This window comes from Chenopodium quinoa, unplaced genomic scaffold, assembly GCF_001683475.1.
Source record: "Chenopodium quinoa cultivar QQ74 unplaced genomic scaffold, ASM168347v1, whole genome shotgun sequence".
NCBI lineage: Eukaryota > Viridiplantae > Streptophyta > Magnoliopsida > Caryophyllales > Amaranthaceae > Chenopodium > Chenopodium quinoa.
Window position 1 is genome coordinate 6,627,997 of NW_018743920.1, and position 20,621 is coordinate 6,648,617.

The following is a 20,621-nucleotide window of genomic DNA, read 5'->3' on the forward strand; positions in this document are numbered from 1 at the left end:
AAATCTCACTAATAGTAAATAAGCAAATGTTGTTTAATAGTAGCACACATCGTTTCAAAGTTCATTTACTTCACCAACATAAAACTTTGCAATGATTCTATATAACTAATATAAGTTATCTTGCGCCAATTAGAGTGACATTTATATCATATACCGGCGTGTGTGGTGCATTCGGCCTGTGGGTGCGGCCGTTCCGGGGATGGTAAATCGGTAATCATTCTACTTGTCATTTGAAGGCAAAGGAGGAGATCAGGAGCGAGGAAATATCATTCCTTTCACTCTCTCTCTCTTGGTGAAGTGCTAATACAACTTCCATTTCCATGTGAATTCTCCAACCTCCTTCGTTCTTCTCTCTCTTCCCCAAGCTCCAAGATCACTCCAATGGCGTCCTCAAACTTCCACAAATTCCCCTCTTCTTCTTCCTCACTATCATCAACAAAAACATCTTCATCATCTTCATACATCCCACTTCACAAAACCCAACTCCCTCCTCGAATGCAACCTTTCTCTCTCTCTCCTCCACCGCCAGCTTCAAAATCCCACCACCATAAACACCTTCTTCTCATCATCTCTCTCTCTCTCCTCCCTTTTCTTCTTTACTTTCTCTCTCTTTTTACCGTTCTCTTCATCTTCCTCCTTCCTCTTCTTTTGGCATTGTCGTCGACATTTCACTCTCTCGCTCTCAAATCTTCGTTTTCCGATCTCTGAATGAGGTTTCCGGCAACCCCTTTTCCGGCGAGAGCTCTGATTCTTTCTGGGTTGATGCCGGAACTTTGAAATTTTCCGGGCAACCCGAATTGGCGGGTCGGGTTTTGTTCAAATTGATGGATTTTGCTAAGGAGAAAATCCCCAATTATGAGTGGAAATATAGTAAAGTTCAGCTTATGATTACGAGTGATTTGGTGGGTGGTAGAGTTGAGGAGAGAGAAAGGATTTTGGAAGATTGTCGTCGGGTTTTGAGATAATCTGGGTTCATGTTTAGGGATGATTGGGCGTCTGTTTTAAAAGGTATGAAATAGTTTTTTCATTTTAATTGTTGGGTTAATTTTGTTTGCAGATTTAGTTTGATTTTTTTTTTTTGAAAGTAAAATACAGGGGAAATTAGGAACGTCTTCTCACAAGACCGTATGCAGATTTAGTTTGATGCAATTTCATATATTATGCTAGTTTGAAGATATGATTATTGTGATTTGTGATCTAATTGGTTGAAGATGAATGCAATTTTGTAGTGTTTTTACTAGGTGGAATGATATTAATTTGGAACATTGTTGAAATTTGATCATGTAATTATGAATTTAATGTTGCTTATACTCAAATTTTGCTACTTTTCACAGTAATTAATGCTTAATCATCACTGCTAGTTAGATTATTGTGTGCTTCTTGAAAGTCTGGAAAGAAGCAATCTGTCATTAATGAAAATTAACTTTTTGATTTAAAGTGAAGAGAGCAAGAGACTAGTGAAAAGTATGCAATTCAATAATGTTTTAGAGGATCACTGATGATTTTTGGTTGAATTGATGTGCTTGGCTAATAATCCGTAGTTTTCTAGTGGGAGATGCAGAAATTGTGATCTTGTAACTCTCAAACCTAGGGAATGTAAAAGTATAGGGTATATAAGCTTGCATAGGTGCACCTTGAGTTTATTTTCTATTTGAGAGAATTGCATGCTATCCTATGTTATCTGTTGCTTTAGTTGGCTATTTGTGAAATGTAGATGTTATGGCTTGTCAAATTCTTATTGACGTGTAATTGATTGCATATCATTGGAACTTGAATACTTTTGTGGTCGTGCTGTTGGTATGATCTTTTATAGCTAAGTCTACCGTAGAAGAGATCTGGCAGTTACTTGTTTCTGTTATAGGCTCATGCTGTGATCTTTCTTCACATGCATGATACATTAACAATTATGACTCACAATTAGGAAGTCTGTTAACCTTTTTAGCTCAAATTTTTTTAAATAACTCAAGGTCCATCACATCCTTTAAAGGCACCCTTTATGTTGCTCTCTTAGTTTTACTCCGATCATTCTTGCTCTGAAACGATGAAAGGTTTCAAATCTAACCATTACTTATTCAGTTGTATTAGAAATGACACATGACAGTTGTTCAATGGTTTCTAAGTCCGTATGACACAATCTGAGTGCAGGTCAAGACGAGGGTCTCTATTCTTGGCTGGCTGTAAATTATGCTCTCGGATACCTAGGCAATAAACCTGAAGAAACAGCTGGAGTAGTTTCGCTTGGAAGTTCTGCTATGCAGGTTTCCTTTTTAATTTCACTTCTCATACCCTCTCTTTTTCTTCCTGTCCTTTGACCTGCCTCTATCCGTGTGCTTGTGCTAAGTAACATGTGCATAATTCTATTTCTGCTGCATAGTTTGGTCCTTGCACTTGATCTTTAGTCTATGTAATGAACCAATCTCTTGCTGCTTAACGTTTAATGTTGTGCATGTTCTTCTCCTATTTTATTACTCATAACGGTTAAGTATTCCTTAATAAGTGCTGTTCCCAAAAGAGTTCTGACAATCTGTTTTTCTTTTAACCTTAAGTGAGTATTTTTTTAAGAAAAAAAAAAATTTTAAATTTTTGAAAAAAATTCACTTGTAAATAATTTTCAGCAACATCTTTTCTTTCCGGTGACTGTTATCTCTTAGTCTTTTGATGTGAGATAAAAACATGAATACGTATCTTTGTTAAAACACTGAGTTAAAGATACTTATTGTACCAGCAACAAGACCTGGCTATGGGCTCATCTTAGTAGTGCTGCTTTAAGGTTTCTATATTTGAAGCAGTGGAACATCATAAAACTGTCTGCGCATGTATTGGATTACTATGACCTGGTAACAAAAGTTGTAGGCTGTGATATCTTCTGAATTAGCTTATGTCATTCTGCATTGTTATTGAATTAGTTACATTTGTTTGCAGGTCTCTTTTGCTAACCCTGAGACCCCACTATCAGAATCCTCAAGAGTTATCAGGTTCGCAGGAGTTCCTTACTATCTTTATACTCAAAGTCTGCAGCAGTTTGGTCAGGTGCCTTTCATGGAGATTATTTCATTATGTAATACGATGAAATTCTTGAAGTGTGATAAACTTTTTTTGTTCTTTGATGTGGAACTTCAATTGTTAATAAATGGTTTCGAGGAAGATTACTTTTACAGATCTATTTGGATGGTTATGTCTTACAAATTTCACCAAAACTGCAGTTTAAGCCACAATATAAAGTAACCGAGACATTGATATAAGTTCTATACCCGTGTTCTAAATTTTTTTCTATGCTCATTTATTTGTCCATTACTTTGGTTTTAGACTTTTAACTTAACTCTACCTGGGATAAGGGATGGAAAATTTCCACATTACTTTGGTTTTAGACTTTTAGCTTAACTCTGCCTTGGGTAGGGGATGGAAAATTTCCACATTATGTGGAGTATATGCGGTAAGAATGTGACCTCTCTTCTATTAACATACAAATTTGTGGATTACTGGATGCAGGATGCAGTTTGGAAAAAGTTTCATGAGCGGAGTGCTCCCGACTTGGTGTCATGTAAGTTTCAGATTGATACTATTTTGCCTTAATGCTCTTTAATGTGTCTCCTCCATGAAACAGTATGAAAATGTTTGATTGAATCTCTAGTGGGTAATTTCTCAGCTTGAATTAGTATGGACTCAATCAATTAATGCATTTAATTGCTCCCTCTGCTTATTGTTTGTGAAGTAGTTTGATGTCTTTTCAATCAAGGTCAGTCTGATGGGACTACCTTTTTTATTTAAATTGGTCCTGGAAACCTATCAGTGGGAGCCTGGCAAAAGTCTCTAGTCTCAGGGTTTGTTTGATTAAACCTCATGAAGATCATAATATCAATATTTTAACTGTCCAGGCCTTGAGGAGGCTCCAAGTAGAGTTTGTATGAAATGCATAGAACTAACTTTTTTTTCAGGGAGTAAAGACTTACAAATAGGTAATTTTGTAATAACATATATTTGATATAGTTTAGGGTAATGAACCTATATCAAACTCTTTGAGTTATTTATGATACTACTAATCTATGAACAAGTAACTTTATTTAGGGGGAGATGGGGTATAGGTAACTAATTCTTGATTTTCCGTTCATTACTTACTCACTTATAGACGACTAAACTAGTGATCAATGAAAAGTAAGATTTGTTTATATTGGTAGGAATGGTTGGGGGAGTGGGTTTATGGCTTACAATGAATGATGCATTGGTATCACAGACAATTGTATGCTACAAAATTTTGGTCAATATATTTTTGGAAACTTTATTATTATATGAAATTGCCAGTTCTAGAAAGCAACCTGTATGTTCTAGAAGTTCATGTCACATATTTATCTTTGTCTCAAGGTTTGCCCAAAAGGCACTAGCTGTCTCAGATTAGGTTTTCTAGGGTATAAGGTTACGAAGGTTTTCTAGTATCTCTGAACCCTAAGATGAAGGAATCTTGACACCTTAATAAGGACCCTGGGATGCCAAGTTGTTGATATAAACAACCATCTCAATGCAACATAAATTCTAATTAATCACATAGCTTAACCAAACTCATTATTTAACTTTATAGTCCTATTGATAGGCCTCTTGTAGTTCCAAAACAACTTATATGATCCCAGTGGACACCCCACGCATTTACTTTAATTTTGAAAAAATTTCCGGAAATTGGCCCGAAATTGTGGATTATAGCCTTCAATTTGGACATTTTTCGACATTTTCGGGCCCGAAAATGAAAGAGGCTGGGGTGCTCCCCATAAACCCCATAACACATCAGGAAGCCATTTGGGTGGTTAGAACGCACACTTTGCCTTTAAAATGTCAGTTTAGCCATTTACCCATACACCTCCCTTCATAAACTCAAAGCTGCTATAGGCCATTAATTAACTAACTAGTGGTTATATATGATTCAAACAACATTACATGACTTTTGGATGCATCGCCTACCATCCTTTGAATTTTTAACACCGGGTCCTAATACCTCCAAAATTGGTCTGAATTCGTGTATTATTTTAGACTCAGGAAGGAAAGAGGTTGTGGCTCTTCCCATGGACCCCACAATATCATGAGAGGCCATTTGGGTGATTGAAACGGTCCACTCTGTCTTTAAACCATCAATTTAGCCGTTTATGTACACATCTCCCTTCATTAACTTAAGCTTGCCACTTGCCTTCATGTGACCGAATAGTGGTCATATATGGTATGTTATATGATCCCTGGATGGATTCCTTGCAATCCCAAGATTTTTTGACACCGGTCCCGAAATTTCCTAAAATGTTCTAATTTCGTGTATCAAAGCCTTACTTTTTGGACAATTTTTTTACTATTTCAGACCTGATAGGAAAGAGGTCTGGGTGCTTCCCGTAGAACCCCAACACCTTAAGAGGCCATATGGGTGAATTAAATTCTGCACATTGTCTTTGAATTGCCAATTCAGTTGTTTACGTACACACCTCCCATCATTAACTCAAGGACGCCATGGGCCTTTATGTGACCGACTAGTGGCTATATAGTGGCCACATATGGTTCCAAACAATATGTGGCCACTATATGATCTCGGGATGGATCCCTTAAAATCCTGAGAGTTGTCGACAACAGGTCCCGGAATCCCGAAAATGGTCGTGTATTATATATAGCCTTCAAATTTGGTCAAAGGAGAACATTTTTGGACCCTATGTTCAATCCTCAAATGACATGAGCACTGAAAATACTCTGTTTGAATAGGCACATGGCGCTAGGGGTTATGCTCTTTTTGTAGTCTAGACGAAGCGATTGTGATGAAGTGCAGCTGAGGTGCACAGAGGCACACCTAAGCGCCCCCTTAAGGGACACAATAGTTTTTTCACAAAATTTATTATTATATGCGCTTTGATGAGGCTCTCCTAAGGTGCAGGGAACTCTTAAACCAATTTTACATTGGCCGACTCCAGGGAAGTTTTTGCAAAACTGTAAATTAAGTCCTTCAAACCTTTCCAGGATCAGGTGGAGAACATTGACTTGATATGGAAAACCTACTTGGATTCATCTAATGGTCATTTTGCCCCATACTTCTTAGCCCATTAGTTCACTGCCCTTACAAAGTTAAGAAGCCCCTTGAGATCATACAATTTCCACCTAATCTGTGCATAGCTTTAAATATTATGTTTATTGTTGCTGGAAAAGGGTTAAGACGTTAGGTCCTATCCAAGACGCGCTTGCTAACACTGGTGGAAATCTGTAATACTTCATGTCAAATATGTCAGTATTCTTTATAATCCATTTGTGAAATTTCACTGACAGCATAAACTAATTACTTATCATTATAGTGGAGGCTGCCATCAATCGGCTTGTGGTGGCCTGCTAGTAATAAACAGATCAAAATCTGGAAAACTTCATGATAAGCTTCATCAATTTTTTTTTTTTTTAATTCTATTTTTAATATATTATTTAATATTATCAAATCTACGATTTAGTGTGTAAAAGCAAGATGAACAAATATTGTGCGTTTTTTTGAACTAGGTGTATAACTATCAATTAATTTATTTTGCAGCTTCACTTAACAGTGAAAGATCAATGCCTAATCCTTGTTATCCCAGAGGATTTGAATTGACATCACAGGCAAGTGATGAGAATCTTTTGAAATCCCATGCCACAGGGAACTTTTCTGCTTGTAAATCTGAACTTACCATGTTGCTGAATGGTAGGAAAGGTACTAGTCTTATTGTGCAATACATCCTTAGTCTTGTGATTTTCCCATCTTGCTTAATTATTTTGCAGTCTATGATTAGACCATATTGGATCTTAAGTTGGTTCTTTATCCTTGAAGTTTCCTACAGTGATGTTTTGACTCTCTATATGGGTTATGATTTTGTAGGCTCTACTTCTGAATGAATGTAGTTGCTCCCCTTGGCTTTTACTAGTTCCTTATCTCAGCTGAACTGCCTGCTAATTATCTTTTGTGCTTCAGGGGGGATGACTTGACTATTGTGTTGTCTCAAAGATTGAACCTCAGCTGTTTTGCAAGTTTTTCTATAAACATTTTATGAAAAATAAAAATAACTAAATAAATCCCATGCACAAAGTTTTAATTCATTGAAAATAAGAGTTTCGTTCAACTTTTAAAGTTATCAAGCTGCATGACAATTGAGAGTGATGACCCTTTGATAGCCAGAATACCCATCTAATTAAAGAAGCCAAGAAGTACACCTCAAATGTGCTTTTTGTTGCCAAATTACAGCATACAACTTTGGCCATGCTATTGACAAAGCCTGGGTTATACTACTGTTATTGTAACTGATTGAAAACTTTGTTTTTGTTGCTTATAAATTCCACAGGGTCCTCTGAAGTAGATTTTAATTTCATGTGTTTGGCGTAGCAACAATATAATTTCTTGACTAATGCCCAGGACAAATGTTTTTTTGTTTTTTTTTTTTTGGTAGGAAAATGCACTCATGCACCATGCGAGATAATGCCTACCATTTTGAGTGAGTTGGAAAATAAACCTCACCCTCGGCAAAGGTTCTATCTTTCTTCCCAGGTTTGTGTTTGACAAATCACTAGAAATTATCTGAGTTTTGATGTTGCATATGGAACATGTGGAAAAATTTACTGTGAGAAAATTATCTGCTAATTCCCTGTATCACATGGTAAGGAACAAATGATGATAAACTGAAATCAGGCTTGACAGAAAATTAGGAATTTGATAATCTCTGAAGAAACTTGCTTCTCGTTAACCACATTATTTGTTGTTACATTGTATTTGGGCTTATAAAAAACAATCAGAAAAAGTTTGAGCTCTTTCATAATAATTCTCAACTCTTCACTATGGAGTTAAAAATAAGTAATTAGAACAATTTGCACATTGTAAATTTGTAATATTTAAAAAAAACAAAAACAAAACAAAAAATTGATAATAAAAACCATGATCTAAGATTCTTATATTGCTAATGCCTGATGAGGGGGGTACATGGAATAAAATGAAATGACAGGTATATTTGGTTGCAGTAGAACAGTGCTTTACTTTTCTATTTTGTCGTTGGCAGCTTCGAGGCTTAGTTCTAAAGGCTTCTATATCAGAACTGGAGTCTGTTGCACGAAATTATTGCGAGGATGACTGGGACAATCTTAAAAGAAAATATGATATTGATGGTGTAGAACTGTCAAGAAGTTGTTTCTCACATACATTCATGGTGAGCTTGTTACGCAACAGTTTTGGCATTCCATTTGATGAGAAGAGGTATGCTTCCATATCTAGGACTTTTTGTAGGAATTTGAATTTGTGCTTGTCAGGCTTCATTCTTTCACCTGAAAACCCAGCATATGAATAATTTCGAATTTGCTAAAACTTGTCAGAACCTATTTGAACTTGTGTTTCCTAAAACTTACCACTAGGTATCCTTTTTCTTCTCCATTGCCTGCTGCTCAATTTTAATCTGTTAACTTTATTGGAGTATTTATTTTTAAGCTAATTGCTTTAAAGAAAATGGTAAGCTTAGCTCTTTGGAATATGGAATGTTGTCTAAAAGTTGATACCGTTAAATATAAATATTCTGAAATAACGCATGATTATCATTAGATCCTAATCTGATGTCTTTTCTGGGAAAATATTATGTCTTTATTCATAGCTCTGCTGCACCCTTGTTTCTTATTCTTGCAATACAAAAACAGTCTCTTTCGTGTTTTGTGTTGTAGAAGGGGGTGTACTGATGCCTATGTATTTTCAAGCTGATTTATATTTACTCATGCTGGTTATACAGAGTTGAGTTTACAGCAGGAAGCACTCCTGTTGATTGGAGACTTGGAGCCTTCATTTCCCAGACAATCATGGAATCATTTGATAGTATCACAGAACACTATGACACCCATATTGTTGAGAATGAGTCTGTCACCTACTTCTTCCTGTTTGCGGTTCTTATAGTTATTGTTCTTCTGGCCACATTCTTTGTAATGAAATTGCGAAAACCACAGTTTAAGACAATATATGACCTTGAAAAAGGCCGCTATATTGTTACTCATGTACCTAGATAGATACCATTTGTTCCTATTCTTGTAATTGATGTACCATTTCAGTTCTTTGTATAGTTAGCCAATGATATCAAAGCATTAAGATACCACTGCTATCTTTTTGGGTTTACATCTCTCTGCCCTGTTTTTACATGAATATTAACCTTTTCTTTTTGATAGTCAAACATTGCAACACATTGTTCTGGTGCTATTACTGCTTTAGTCTGGTGTAAGCATTGAAAAATCACTGCCAAAGTAGTACAAAGTTGTGAAAATTTATGATAAAATCATGCGTTTGATACACTTCTAAGATGTCCATTGCAACATAACAAAAGATCAAACATTTGACAAAAATTCCATTCCTTTCCCTAGAAGATTACACCTAACTAAACTCCCAATAGTATTCATTGTCATCTTAGTATCTTCCCAAGGATTTCCCTTTGCTAATTTCTTGTACAAATAGCTCTCAAATGTCATCCTTTGCACATACTCATCGCCACACAATTCCACCAATGCTTCTCTACTTGCATCATTCCCATAAAATACCTTTTGCAACACATCCAAAAACCTAAATGTACTCCTATACTCTCCATCCCACTTCCTCAAATACTCCCTCTTCAAATCTCGTTCATTAATCATGTAAGTACCCCCCTCCGACGCCTCCACCACAGCCTGCCCACACATTTGACCCGACTTTGCAGCGAAATATATCCCCTCGCCCGAACACTTGGTGACATAACCCGCCGCATCCCCAACAAGAGCGACGCGCCCTCTCACCCGAACTGGCCTAGGGTGTTCCGGTATCGGGTGGGCCTCCACCTTGAAGACCCGACCCCCACGAATCTTTGGCCCAGCCCGAGCCCGAATCCCATGTTGGAACTTCTTAATATCCGACTTGGACTTAACCGTGCCAGTCCCCACCGCCACATGGTCACATTTCGGGAACACCCACCCGTAAAAATCAGGCGACACGTCATCACCCACGTACATCTCAGCAAGATCTCTATAATACTCCATCTCCTCCTCCGGCAGCTTGATCCTCTCCTGAAAAGCAAGGGCATACTCGTAATTTCCCGCCCCAATCGACTTCGCCACCCGGCTGTGGACTCCATCTGCCCCAATCACAACATCAACCGCAACCGACTTCTTCGACCCGCCCACATTGTAATGGATCACATACGGCCCACTATCTACATGGGTCGGAAGGTCCAACCTAGTAACAAGCCCAGTAATCAAACGAGCCCCACTTGCCTGGGCCTTGGCCCGCAAAAACGAGTCAAGCACCTCACGCCTAGTCATAGCAATAAACTCACTCGGCAGAAGAGTCTTACCAAAGTCAACGCAAAGGTTCGAAGGAGAGAAGATTCTCATGCGCGTGACCTCACGGTCAACAATGGCGCGTGGGATTGAAAACTCGTCGAGCATACAAAGCGGAATAGCACCGCCGCAAGGTTTCGAACCCGAAACGTTTCGCTCGAATAGAAACGTTTCAACGCCGCCGGAGGACAGCGCTTCGGCGGCGCAAGCTCCGGCTGGGCCGCCGCCGATGACGGCGGCGCGTAGCTTGCTTGTGCCGGAGATGTGGAGGTTGGAGGGTGGCGGTGTGTTGTTGGAGTGTTGAGGAAGGTGAGAAGAGATGGAAGGAAGAAAAGGGAGATGGAGAGATGGTGCCGCCATTGATGATTTCAAAGTTGAGTGTTTGATTGTTAATGGTGATGATAATAATGAAGGGTTAATTATTTTAAGTAGGTGATTAAGTGAGTGATTAAGTCAGTAAGCATGTGAAAAGGGAATATTATTAAGCTTTTAAGTGGGTGATAAAGTTAAATTACCAACTTTGGAATCCGTACCCACGCCTTCCTAGGAGTGCAAGGGGTATAGCCGGTATAGCATATTACATTCGGTAATTTAAAACTAGATTATGTACGAGCCATGCTATGCTTACTTTTTCCGGCTTACAAGGGCTACAACGGATCGTCTTTGTAGTTTCCTAGATGATGTATGAGCCATGCTATGTTCACTTTTTCCGGCCTACAAGGACTACAACGGAACGTCTTTGTAGTTCCCTAGTTACTAATGATGTTTATGTGTCATGATGAGTTAAGGATACGTACTAGAGAATGGGTAGAGTAGAGATTAATGAAGCTGGTGGTGTTTCTTCTATATTTGGAAACGTGGCCAGCTAATCTGAATCATTTAGGGAAGAGAGTGATGAAATCTTTCTGATTTTTGATAAGCAGACCTACTTTGATTGCCTCAACTATAAACTTTCTTGCATGTTGGCATGTTGCAGCTGTAGTCATATTATCTCTTAGATTTGGCTAGATAAGTGGGCGCAAACTTGAGTATGCCCAATCATTTGATGTACATGTTAAAGTCTTGTATGCGATGGTCTCAAATCAACTTGTTTGAATTGAAAAATTAAGTATTTTTTTCGATTATAGTTAGACCACTTCCTAATTACTCTGTATGTCAGTTAATAATTTTGAACGTTTTGCTATTTAATCAAATTTAAATATTGGGTCAAAAGCTTTGTTTAGGCAAAATTCAAACCATCCTAGCTCATTCCTAAATTTTTGGATTCACCGCTTATTGCCGTATTGGTTAATATGAGCATATAATATCTAATTGTTGATCTAAGTGAAATTGGTTCTGTCCATTTAGACTTGTTTACTATGACAAGATTTGCAGTGGCCAATCAAATGTATAATTATGAATTAACAAGGTTATTAATAAAGCAACAAATCAAATATGACATTAACTAATCGCAGGACTCTTTTAAATTTTGAACTACCTTGTCGCTCGTAGTATTATTATATTGTATCTCCTACTATTACTTCCACCTTATAATCAAGTGTAATAATATTACACCCGTTCATATACATTATCTCGTCATATCATTCTTTTTCTCATTTTATTTATCAATTAAGTTCCAAAGAAATGTACTCCGTAATTTATGTTACCAATATATAATACATAAGTCGGGCTACACAATCCTAAACAATCGGCAAAAATTATTGGAATCAGAACCTTCTTGAATTGTTCGTTCAATTCATCACAATATTTTTAAGTTGAACTCAAAATTTTGTTCATTTCTCAGCTTACAAATTGATAAATATAATTTAAGTACAGCTATGAGCGTAATACTCTATGTTGATAAGTATATTAGGTGACTCGTACTTCGTAGCTTTGTCCGCCCGATCGGGCGGACATTGCCCGGTCTGACCGGGCGGAAGAAGAAGAGGTGCCTGGCAAATTCGTTGAAGAAGCTGCTCTCGCGCCCGACCGGGCGAGCCTTCGCCCGACCGGGCGAGCCTTCGCCCGATCGGGCAGACCTTGCCCGGTCTGACCGGGCGGTGGGGGTTGGATACGTTGAAGCATTCGTATGGAGTTTTCTTCTCGCGCCCGATCGGGCAGACCTTGCCCGGTCTGACCGGGCGGAGAAGGAAAAATGCGGAGACGCGGATTTTACGATTTAAAGTTATCTTTTATGTTATCTTTTTGCCCAAGTATCTTTTATTTTAGGGATTAATATAAAACCTCCCTAATATTAGTATTAGGGTTAAGAGAGAGAGAGTGAGAGCCGTTCTTGAGAAATACAAGAATCATCTTTGTAATCTTTGCAGTTTATAGTGAAATCATTCGATCTCGGTGCCCGTGGACGTAGCTATCACATCGATAGTGAACCACGTAAATTCTTGGTGTTGTTCTTATTGTTTGCATTGAATTTCTTTATTGTTTTCTTGTTTGTTTTCGACCTTTGCTTCCGCTGTCGCACAACAATTGGTATCAAGAGCTCAGGTTCAATCCTTGGATAGTTTCTTGAAGATAACAATGGCAGGAGATTCAACAATAAGAATTGAGAAGTTTACCGGGAAAAATAGTTTCGGGCTATGGCAAATTAAGATGAAGGCTCTGTTAAAACAACAGCAGATATGGCGTCCGTTGGCTCCAAAGAGTACTACTTCGGAGTCAGGAGACGGACCGACTGACTCGCAGTTAGAAGTTATGGAAGAGAAGGCACACTCTACCATATTACTTAGTCTTGATGATCAAATCATCACGGAGGTGGCTGATCAGGAAACGGCGGCTGGATTGTGGCTGAAGCTGGAGTCATTGTATATGACTAAGTCGTTGACCAACAAATTATTACTGAAACAGCGGTTGTTTAGCCTCCGGATGCAGTCAGGTACTTCCTTACGGGAACATCTAGAAAAACTTAACTCTATTTTGCTTGATTTACGTAATTTAGATGTTAAAATTGATGATGAGGATGCTGCGTTGATTTTACTTGTATCTCTACCGTCTAGCTTTGAGAATTTTGTAGAGTCTTTTGTTGTTGGTAAGGATTCTATAACCTTAGAAGAAGTGAAGGCAGCACTTCATACTAGGGAACTCAGAATGAAAGCTACGAGTGATAATGGGGATAATGGTAGTGGGTTGTTTGTTAAGTCCGGAAAGTCTAAAAAGAATAAGGGGTTTAACAAGGGGAACAATGCTGGGTCGGGTGCTGGAAACGGCAAGGATGGATCTAGTAAAACTACTACTAAAACATGTTATTACTGTAAAGAACCGGGTCACTTTAGGAATAATTGTCCGGTGAGGAAAAACAAGTCCCAGGCTGCTGTAGTTGAAGAGAAACCGAATGAGAGCTATAATTCAGAGGAAGATTTAGCATTAGTCAGTTCTGCTAGGTCTGATGATTTATCTGATAACTGGGTTCTAGATTCGGGGTGTTCGTTCCATATGTGTCCACGTCGAGATTGGTTTGATACATATGAACCTCGCAATGGGGGTATGGTTATAGTCGGTAACAATGCTCCATGTAAGGTCGCAGGTATTGGTTCCATGAGGTTGAGGACTGTTGATGGGCGGAGGTTAACTTTGACTAATGTACGGCATGTTCCTGCTTTAGGAAAGAATCTGATTTCATTGGGTACCCTGGATGAATTGGGGTACAATGGTGTGTTTTCAGATGGGGAGTTGTGTATTTTCAGAGGTTCTGAGTTGGTACTTAAGGGTATCAAAAGGAACACCCTCTATGTTTTTGAGGGTGTTACACTGCCTAGTTCTGCGGTTTGCGCATCTGTATCTCACCAGGAGATGACTAAGATTTGGCACATGAGGCTTGGTCATATGGGGGAGAAGGGGATGCAGCTATTGTCCAAGAGGGGTCTTCTATCCGGGGTCAAGGTTGCCAACCTTGAATTTTGTGAGCATTGTGTGTTTGGTAAGAAACACAGGTCAAAGTTCAGCAAGGGTGCTCACATTACTGATGCAGTGCTCGATTACATCCATTCAGATTGCTGGGGTCCATCTAGAGTTGAAGGTATGGGAGGTTACCACTATTTTGTGTCATTTGTTGATGACAAGTCCCGATACACATGGCTTAGGTTGCTTAAGTCAAAGGATGAGGCCTTCAAAGTTTTCAAGCAATGGAAAGCTTTGGTGGAAAATCGACAAGGAAGGAAGATCAAGAAGCTACGAACGGACAATGGGCTAGAGTTTTGCAAAGACGAGTTTAATCAGTTCTGTGCAGATGAGGGTATAGGTCGGCATCATACTGTCAGGAAGACACCACAGCAGAACGGTGTAGCAGAACGGGTTAATCAGACACTGCTAGAGAGAGTTCGATGCATGCTCTCTAATGCAGGGCTTGGGAGGAGGTACTGGAGTGAAGCTGTGTTAACAGCTTGTTATGTCATTAATAGGGGTCCTCATTCTGGAATTGATTCCAAAATTCCGTTTGAGATCTGGAGTGGTAAGCTGCCTAATTTTTCGAATTTGAAGATTTTTGGTTGTGTTGCTTATTATCATGTTATTGAGGGTAAGCTGGATCCACGAGCCAAGAAGGGGTGTTTTGTTGGGTACGGGGATGGTGTGAAGGGGTTTAGAATTTTTTCACCTTCGGAGGGTCGGGTCATAGTGTTCGGAGGGATGTTACTTTCGATGAAAACACCATGTATTCAATTAAAAATGCAGAGATTTCAGATTTGAGAAGGGAAGGAGACAATTTATTACAGACAGATGGGGTACTTGAGGTACATCAGTCTACCATTGCTGATTTACCTCGGGTACAATATATTGATGATGATGCTGATGTTCCAGTGCCGGGTACTCCTGAACCTGAGATTACTCCTACTCATTCTAACTCTGGGGATGAGGTGGAGCAATCTAATCAGGGGTCATCTAGTCAACCTGACACCATTCTTGAGATGCCTAAACGAGTTATCAAGAAGCCTGTTAGATTGATTGAAGAGATGGAGGGAAGAAATTGCTGTGTTGATGCGATGACAGGTTATGCATTGAGTGTAGCTGATGATGTAGAGTCATTTGAACCTGCCACATATAAACAAGCAATTAGTTGTAGTGAGTCTGCGCAATGGCTTGCCGCAATGGGTGAAGAGATGCAGTCTCTTTACAAGAACAGAGTGTGGGAACTGGTAAAGGTACCGGAAGGGAGGAAGCTTGTGGGTTGTAAATGGATTTACAAGAAGAAAGAAGGGTTGTCGGAAACTGAGCAAATACGTTTTAAGGCTAGGCTAGTTGCTAAGGGGTTCAGTCAGGTAGAAGGGGTTGACTTTGTTGAGATATTCTCACCTGTGGTTCGACATACTTCTATCCGTGTGTTATTGTCAATTGTAGCACATTTTGATCTTGAGCTGGAGCAGTTGGATGTTAAAACGGCTTTCCTTCATGGCGATTTGGAGGAGGAGATTCTGATGAAGCAGCCCGAAGGATTCGAAGTTCCTGGAAAGGAACACTATGCCTGCAGATTGCTAAAGTCATTGTATGGACTTAAGCAATCCCCCCGACAGTGGTACAAAAGGTTTGATTCTTTTATGGTTTCACAAGGTTTTGACAGGAATTCATATGATTGCTGTGTGTATCATAGTAAGCTGGATAATGGTTCCATGATTTATCTTTTGTTATATGTTGATGACATGTTGGTTGCCACAAAGAATAAATCTGATATTGCTAGATTAAAGGAGATGCTTAACTCGGAGTTTGACATGAAAGACTTGGGTGCAGCTAGGAAGATTTTGGGTATGGAGATCTACAGGGATCGGGCTAGAGGTAAGCTTTTCTTGACTCAGAAAAGCTACATTGAAAAGATTCTGTCTCGTTTTGGGATGGAAAAATCGAAGCCTATAAGTACGCCAACTACTGTTAGTTGTAAGTTGTCTTTGTCTATGTCACCTCAATCAGAGGAGGAGTTGTCTTATATGTCTAGAGTTCCATATGCAAACGCGGTTGGTTGTTTGATGTATGCTATGGTCTGTACTAGGCCGGATATTGCGCATGCTGTTAGTGTTGTAAGCAGGTTTATGGCTCGACCTGGGAGGGAACACTGGCAAGGGGTGAAAAGGATTTTTCGCTACCTGAGAGGGACAACTGATATTGGTCTTGTGTACGGGAATGGTAGGGAATGCTTGGTCACTGGGTACAGTGATTCTGATTATGCAGCTGATGTGGATACCAGGAGGTCTGTGACTGGTTATGTGTTCACTTTGGGTGGTTCTGTGGTTAGTTGGAAGTCTACATTGCAGTCATCAGTTACGTTGTCAACTACTGAAGCTGAGTATATGGCTCTAACTTCTGCAGCTAAGGAGTCTATTTGGCTCAAAGGCCTAGTAGGTGAACTGGGTATTGCACAGGATTTTGCTACAGTGTATTGTGATAGTCTAAGTGCGATTTGCTTAGCTAAAGATCAAGTACACCATGATCGGACGAAGCACATTGATGTCAGGTATCATTTCTTGCGTACTGACAAGAGGATTAAGGTGAAGAAGATTGGGACTGCTGACAACCCGGCTGATTTCTTCACTAAGCCTGTTCCGTTTAGCAAGTTTAAACATTGCTTAGACTTGCTAAATATTGATTACTACGTGATGTAGTAGGCCCTGAGGGGCGAAGTTGGGGAGCTCCTGGTGTAGGTGTGTTGGCCTTAAGGTGGAGCTTGCCCGGGGCTTGTGATGCAGGTGGAGCATTATGAGTTGTTATACTTGGAGACGAGTATGTGATGGGTCTTGGTTGAAGACTTATCGGGATGTATGGCTTATGCATGAGTCTTGCATCGGGTTTGGCTTGAGATGTTTTTTTCACTATGTCTTGATGGGGTCGTTTGCTGACTACGAGTTCTCGTCAAGGTGGAGATTGTTGATAAGTATATTAGGTGACTCGTACTTCGTAGCTTTGTCCGCCCGATCGGGCGGACATTGCCCGGTCTGACCGGGCGGAAGAAGAAGAGGTGCCTGGCAAATTCGTTGAAGAAGCTGCTCTCGCGCCCGACCGGGCGAGCCTTCGCCCGACCGGGCGAGCCTTCGCCCGATCGGGCAGACCTTGCCCGGTCTGACCGGGCGGTGGGGGTTGGATACGTTGAAGCATTCGTATGGAGTTTTCTTCTCGCGCCCGATCGGGCAGACCTTGCCCGGTCTGACCGGGCGGAGAAGGAAAAATGCGGAGACGCGGATTTTACGATTTAAAGTTATCTTTTATGTTATCTTTTTGCCCAAGTATCTTTTATTTTAGGGATTAATATAAAACCTCCCTAATATTAGTATTAGGGTTAAGAGAGAGAGAGTGAGAGCCGTTCTTGAGAAATACAAGAATCATCTTTGTAATCTTTGCAGTTCATAGTGAAATCATTCGATCTCGGTGCCCGTGGACGTAGCTATCACATCGATAGTGAACCACGTAAATTCTTGGTGTTGTTCTTATTGTTTGCATTGAATTTCTTTATTGTTTTCTTGTTTGTTTTCGACCTTTGCTTCCGCTGTCGCACAACACTCTACAAGTTGCACGTGGATATCCTTTGATTCATCCCCTTTTAGCAGACAATTTCATTATCTTAAAACATTATAATTAAAAGATCCAGCCTACCAAACCAACATATAGGAACCTACTAAGGAATCTACGTGATTATTGGATCCTTCATAATTAATGCCCTTAATTTCACTATACTTATAAATAAACCAACCTATCAACCTAATTATTTTGTGTCGTCTAAAAATATGGCTCTTCTTAGAAGTATTATTGTGCTAATACTCCTTAATTCGTCGTTGTTAGTTGTTAAGGTTAAGACCTTAAACAACGGTCCGAGTGACTTGATGGTGCCCGAGCCACGTAAGTTCGGTCACCATGGGGCTAATAAGTCTCAACATAGCAATGCTCCTTCTGTTAGCCCTAGCCAAGCTCCAGAGAGTAGTCACAATAGTGTGAAGAATCATCATGAAAACGCGAGTTCTTCTAATGATGAGACGACGAATGCTCATGGAGAGGAGCTTAGTCCACATCAAGAGGTCCATTTGGAGAATGTTCATGCACACCATCACACGGATAAATCTGTAGCTGGTGGTGGTGTCATCATTGGCTGCTTAGCTACTGCTTTCGTTTTGTCGATTTTTTGCTACATTAGAGCCACTAGAAGAACTCAACAACAGATCATGAGTAAAGAGCAGCTAATCTAATTTTGTATCATCAGTAAATACGGTTTCAACAATCTTGTATACTATGAGCTTATTATTAGTGTCTTAGTGACCCTAAATTTCATAAATATCACTCCAAATCAAGAAACAAAAAAAGTCAACCCTTTACGAAGTTTATACTATTCTAGTACGTGATAGCTTATTATGTGGTTTGGGGTGATATTTAAGAAACTTTGGATTCTCGTTCTATACAAATTACACCTATTGTATACCCGTTTTTGTTAATAATATAGTTAATTATATGGCTAATATGATACATTTCCAAGTTCCCCCCTACATTCTAAGTATTATTTTTTACATTCACTTTCTTTTATTAATCGCGGTATCATACTACACAGGACATCTTGGATTGAAGGGAGTTTAAGCCTTTAAGGTAATAATCTCATTACAAATACAAGTTGTTTCTATGTTTAAAAAAAACAAAAAAAAAAATACAGTTTGTGTGCAGCTATGAACTATGTAAAAACATTAAACTATATGCAATGGCGTCGCCCAGACTTGATCCGGAGACCTTCAGTGTGTTAGACTGACGTGATAACCAACTACACCACGACACCTTATGTTAAAAATTAGCAAGACGAAATATTTTCCTAACAGAAATATCATCAAATTCATATAACTATTGAATTGAAGTCTAACAAATTACTTGGCCTAGTTCACATCCTAGAAAAGCAGAGAATTTTTATGTACTTATGTTCTGAATCTTCTGATACTACTACATCAGTAGCTAGTCTAGAAAATCAGCATTTGAAGAAAGTTTGAAATCTTCAAAGTAGGAGCTGTAATGCTAGTATGCCAAAATCAGACATGTAATTCTGCTGATAGCTTTGTTGTTTGATCATAAATGAAGGCTGTACATGTTTGCCAGTGCTTGGATGCTTAAGGGATGGCACATATCACCCAATGGCTGACCGGACCAGGCGGAGTCGGCCAGCAGAGAGTTGACAGCCTGAGAAGGATTGTACAAGTCCCACCATACATGAGCTGAAGTTTGGTTACAAGCCATCTCCATGTTGTCGCACCATGCCACCCTCTTCCACAGCAGGCTCCTCTTGCTTCACCAAATCCTACCACCCACCAAGCGGAAAGGTAGAAGATTGAGGAGCTGATGAATTGGTGTGCTTCCTGTTCACCTAGTTGTAACTGCAGCAGTTGGATTGTCTCAAATGCTTGCCTTTGCTGCTGGTTAAGGGACTGAAAAGTTGGGATGTTCGCGAAGGGGAGGATTGTGGCTTGAGCTGATCCGTAGTTATCCCCGCTTAGTATGCCTTGAATTGTGCCGTTTTGCTCATAGAATGTTCGTTGGTGTGTTAGGCAAACCCATCTTCTTGGCTGCATATACATGTCACAGGAATGTTACTTTATACATAATTGAGTTGTTTGCTAAAAAAATGGACTAGCGAATGAGCTTATGGAAAAATTGGAATATACGGAATTGCTGGGTGTTCTAGAAGAAAAAAGCTGATCCGGTAAGAATGTGTGAGAGAACGGTTTGTTGTTTGGGCGAGCCATGGAACGTGACAAGCTACAACAGCTGTGGATAATGGTTGTGGGGGTCTGGGCATGGTGGTGAGGGATCATAGTGGGGATGTTCTTATTCGACTTCAGTATGCTTTTGATTAGGTGATGGTGGAATCACACTCCTACAAGCTAAGGCAAAGGTAAAATCAGAGACAGTTGATTGTGAATCACATTTTAGCTCTTAGCCAAACCTTTTTATTTTTGTTAGTAGGAAATGTAATAAAGTGGCTCACTTCATGGCCAAACCAGCCCTTTGCAGGGGATCTGATTTGGATGGAGGAGTGCCCTCAGGAAGTTTTGCCGTCTATTATGGCAGACAAAGTTTTAATTTAGCCCCCTGAATTGAACTATGAAATCTGATACCCTATTTTGACAGGAATTGAAGGGGTGGAGCAGGATTCAAAAGCAACCAGCTTTTTAAGTTGTTGGTAATACTCTTTGCTAATAGTTGCTTCGTGTTTGCTTGTTTTTAATTCAGAGTTCTCAGACTTTTCTAATGTTTGTGTTCAATTTGCTTGTGTGATGTTTTATGTATAAATCACTTTTAGTTGCTAATATATATTTTTGGATTCTTATTATATTTGAGTTGAAGTGTGAATCAAAGATGAGAGATTGGGGTAATATGCTAGA

The 20,621-nt window shown here is 39.5% G+C and overlaps 2 protein-coding genes, 1 non-coding gene and 1 pseudogene across 3 annotated transcripts; 2 read left to right on the plus strand and 2 right to left on the minus strand.

Moving 5' to 3' along the window:
- Window positions 1-140: 140 nt before the first annotated feature.
- LOC110688218 lies at window positions 141-9,112 on the plus strand (annotated as a pseudogene).
- Window positions 9,113-9,247: 135 nt separating this feature from the next.
- LOC110688219 (geranylgeranyl diphosphate reductase, chloroplastic-like) lies at window positions 9,248-11,315 on the minus strand. Its single transcript, XM_021864936.1, has one exon. The coding sequence runs from the start codon at window positions 10,657-10,659 to the stop codon at window positions 9,319-9,321; it is 1,341 nt and encodes a 446-aa protein (XP_021720628.1). The 5' UTR covers window positions 10,660-11,315; the 3' UTR covers window positions 9,248-9,318.
- A 6,681-nt stretch (window positions 11,316-17,996) lies between these two features.
- On the plus strand, window positions 17,997-19,018 carry LOC110688575. Its single transcript, XM_021865343.1, has one exon. The coding sequence runs from the start codon at window positions 17,997-17,999 to the stop codon at window positions 18,450-18,452; it is 456 nt and encodes a 151-aa protein (XP_021721035.1). The 3' UTR covers window positions 18,453-19,018.
- TRNAV-AAC lies at window positions 18,954-19,027 on the minus strand. The gene has a single exon. It is a non-coding gene; the product is annotated as a tRNA-Val (tRNA).
- Window positions 19,028-20,621: the final 1,594 nt, after the last annotated feature.

Coding starts and splice junctions, on each gene's coding strand:
- LOC110688219 (XM_021864936.1), bottom strand. CDS start 10,659: ATGGCGGCACCATCTCTCCATCTCCCTTTTCTTCCTTCCATCTCTTCT.
- LOC110688575 (XM_021865343.1), top strand. CDS start 17,997: ATGGCTCTTCTTAGAAGTATTATTGTGCTAATACTCCTTAATTCGTCG.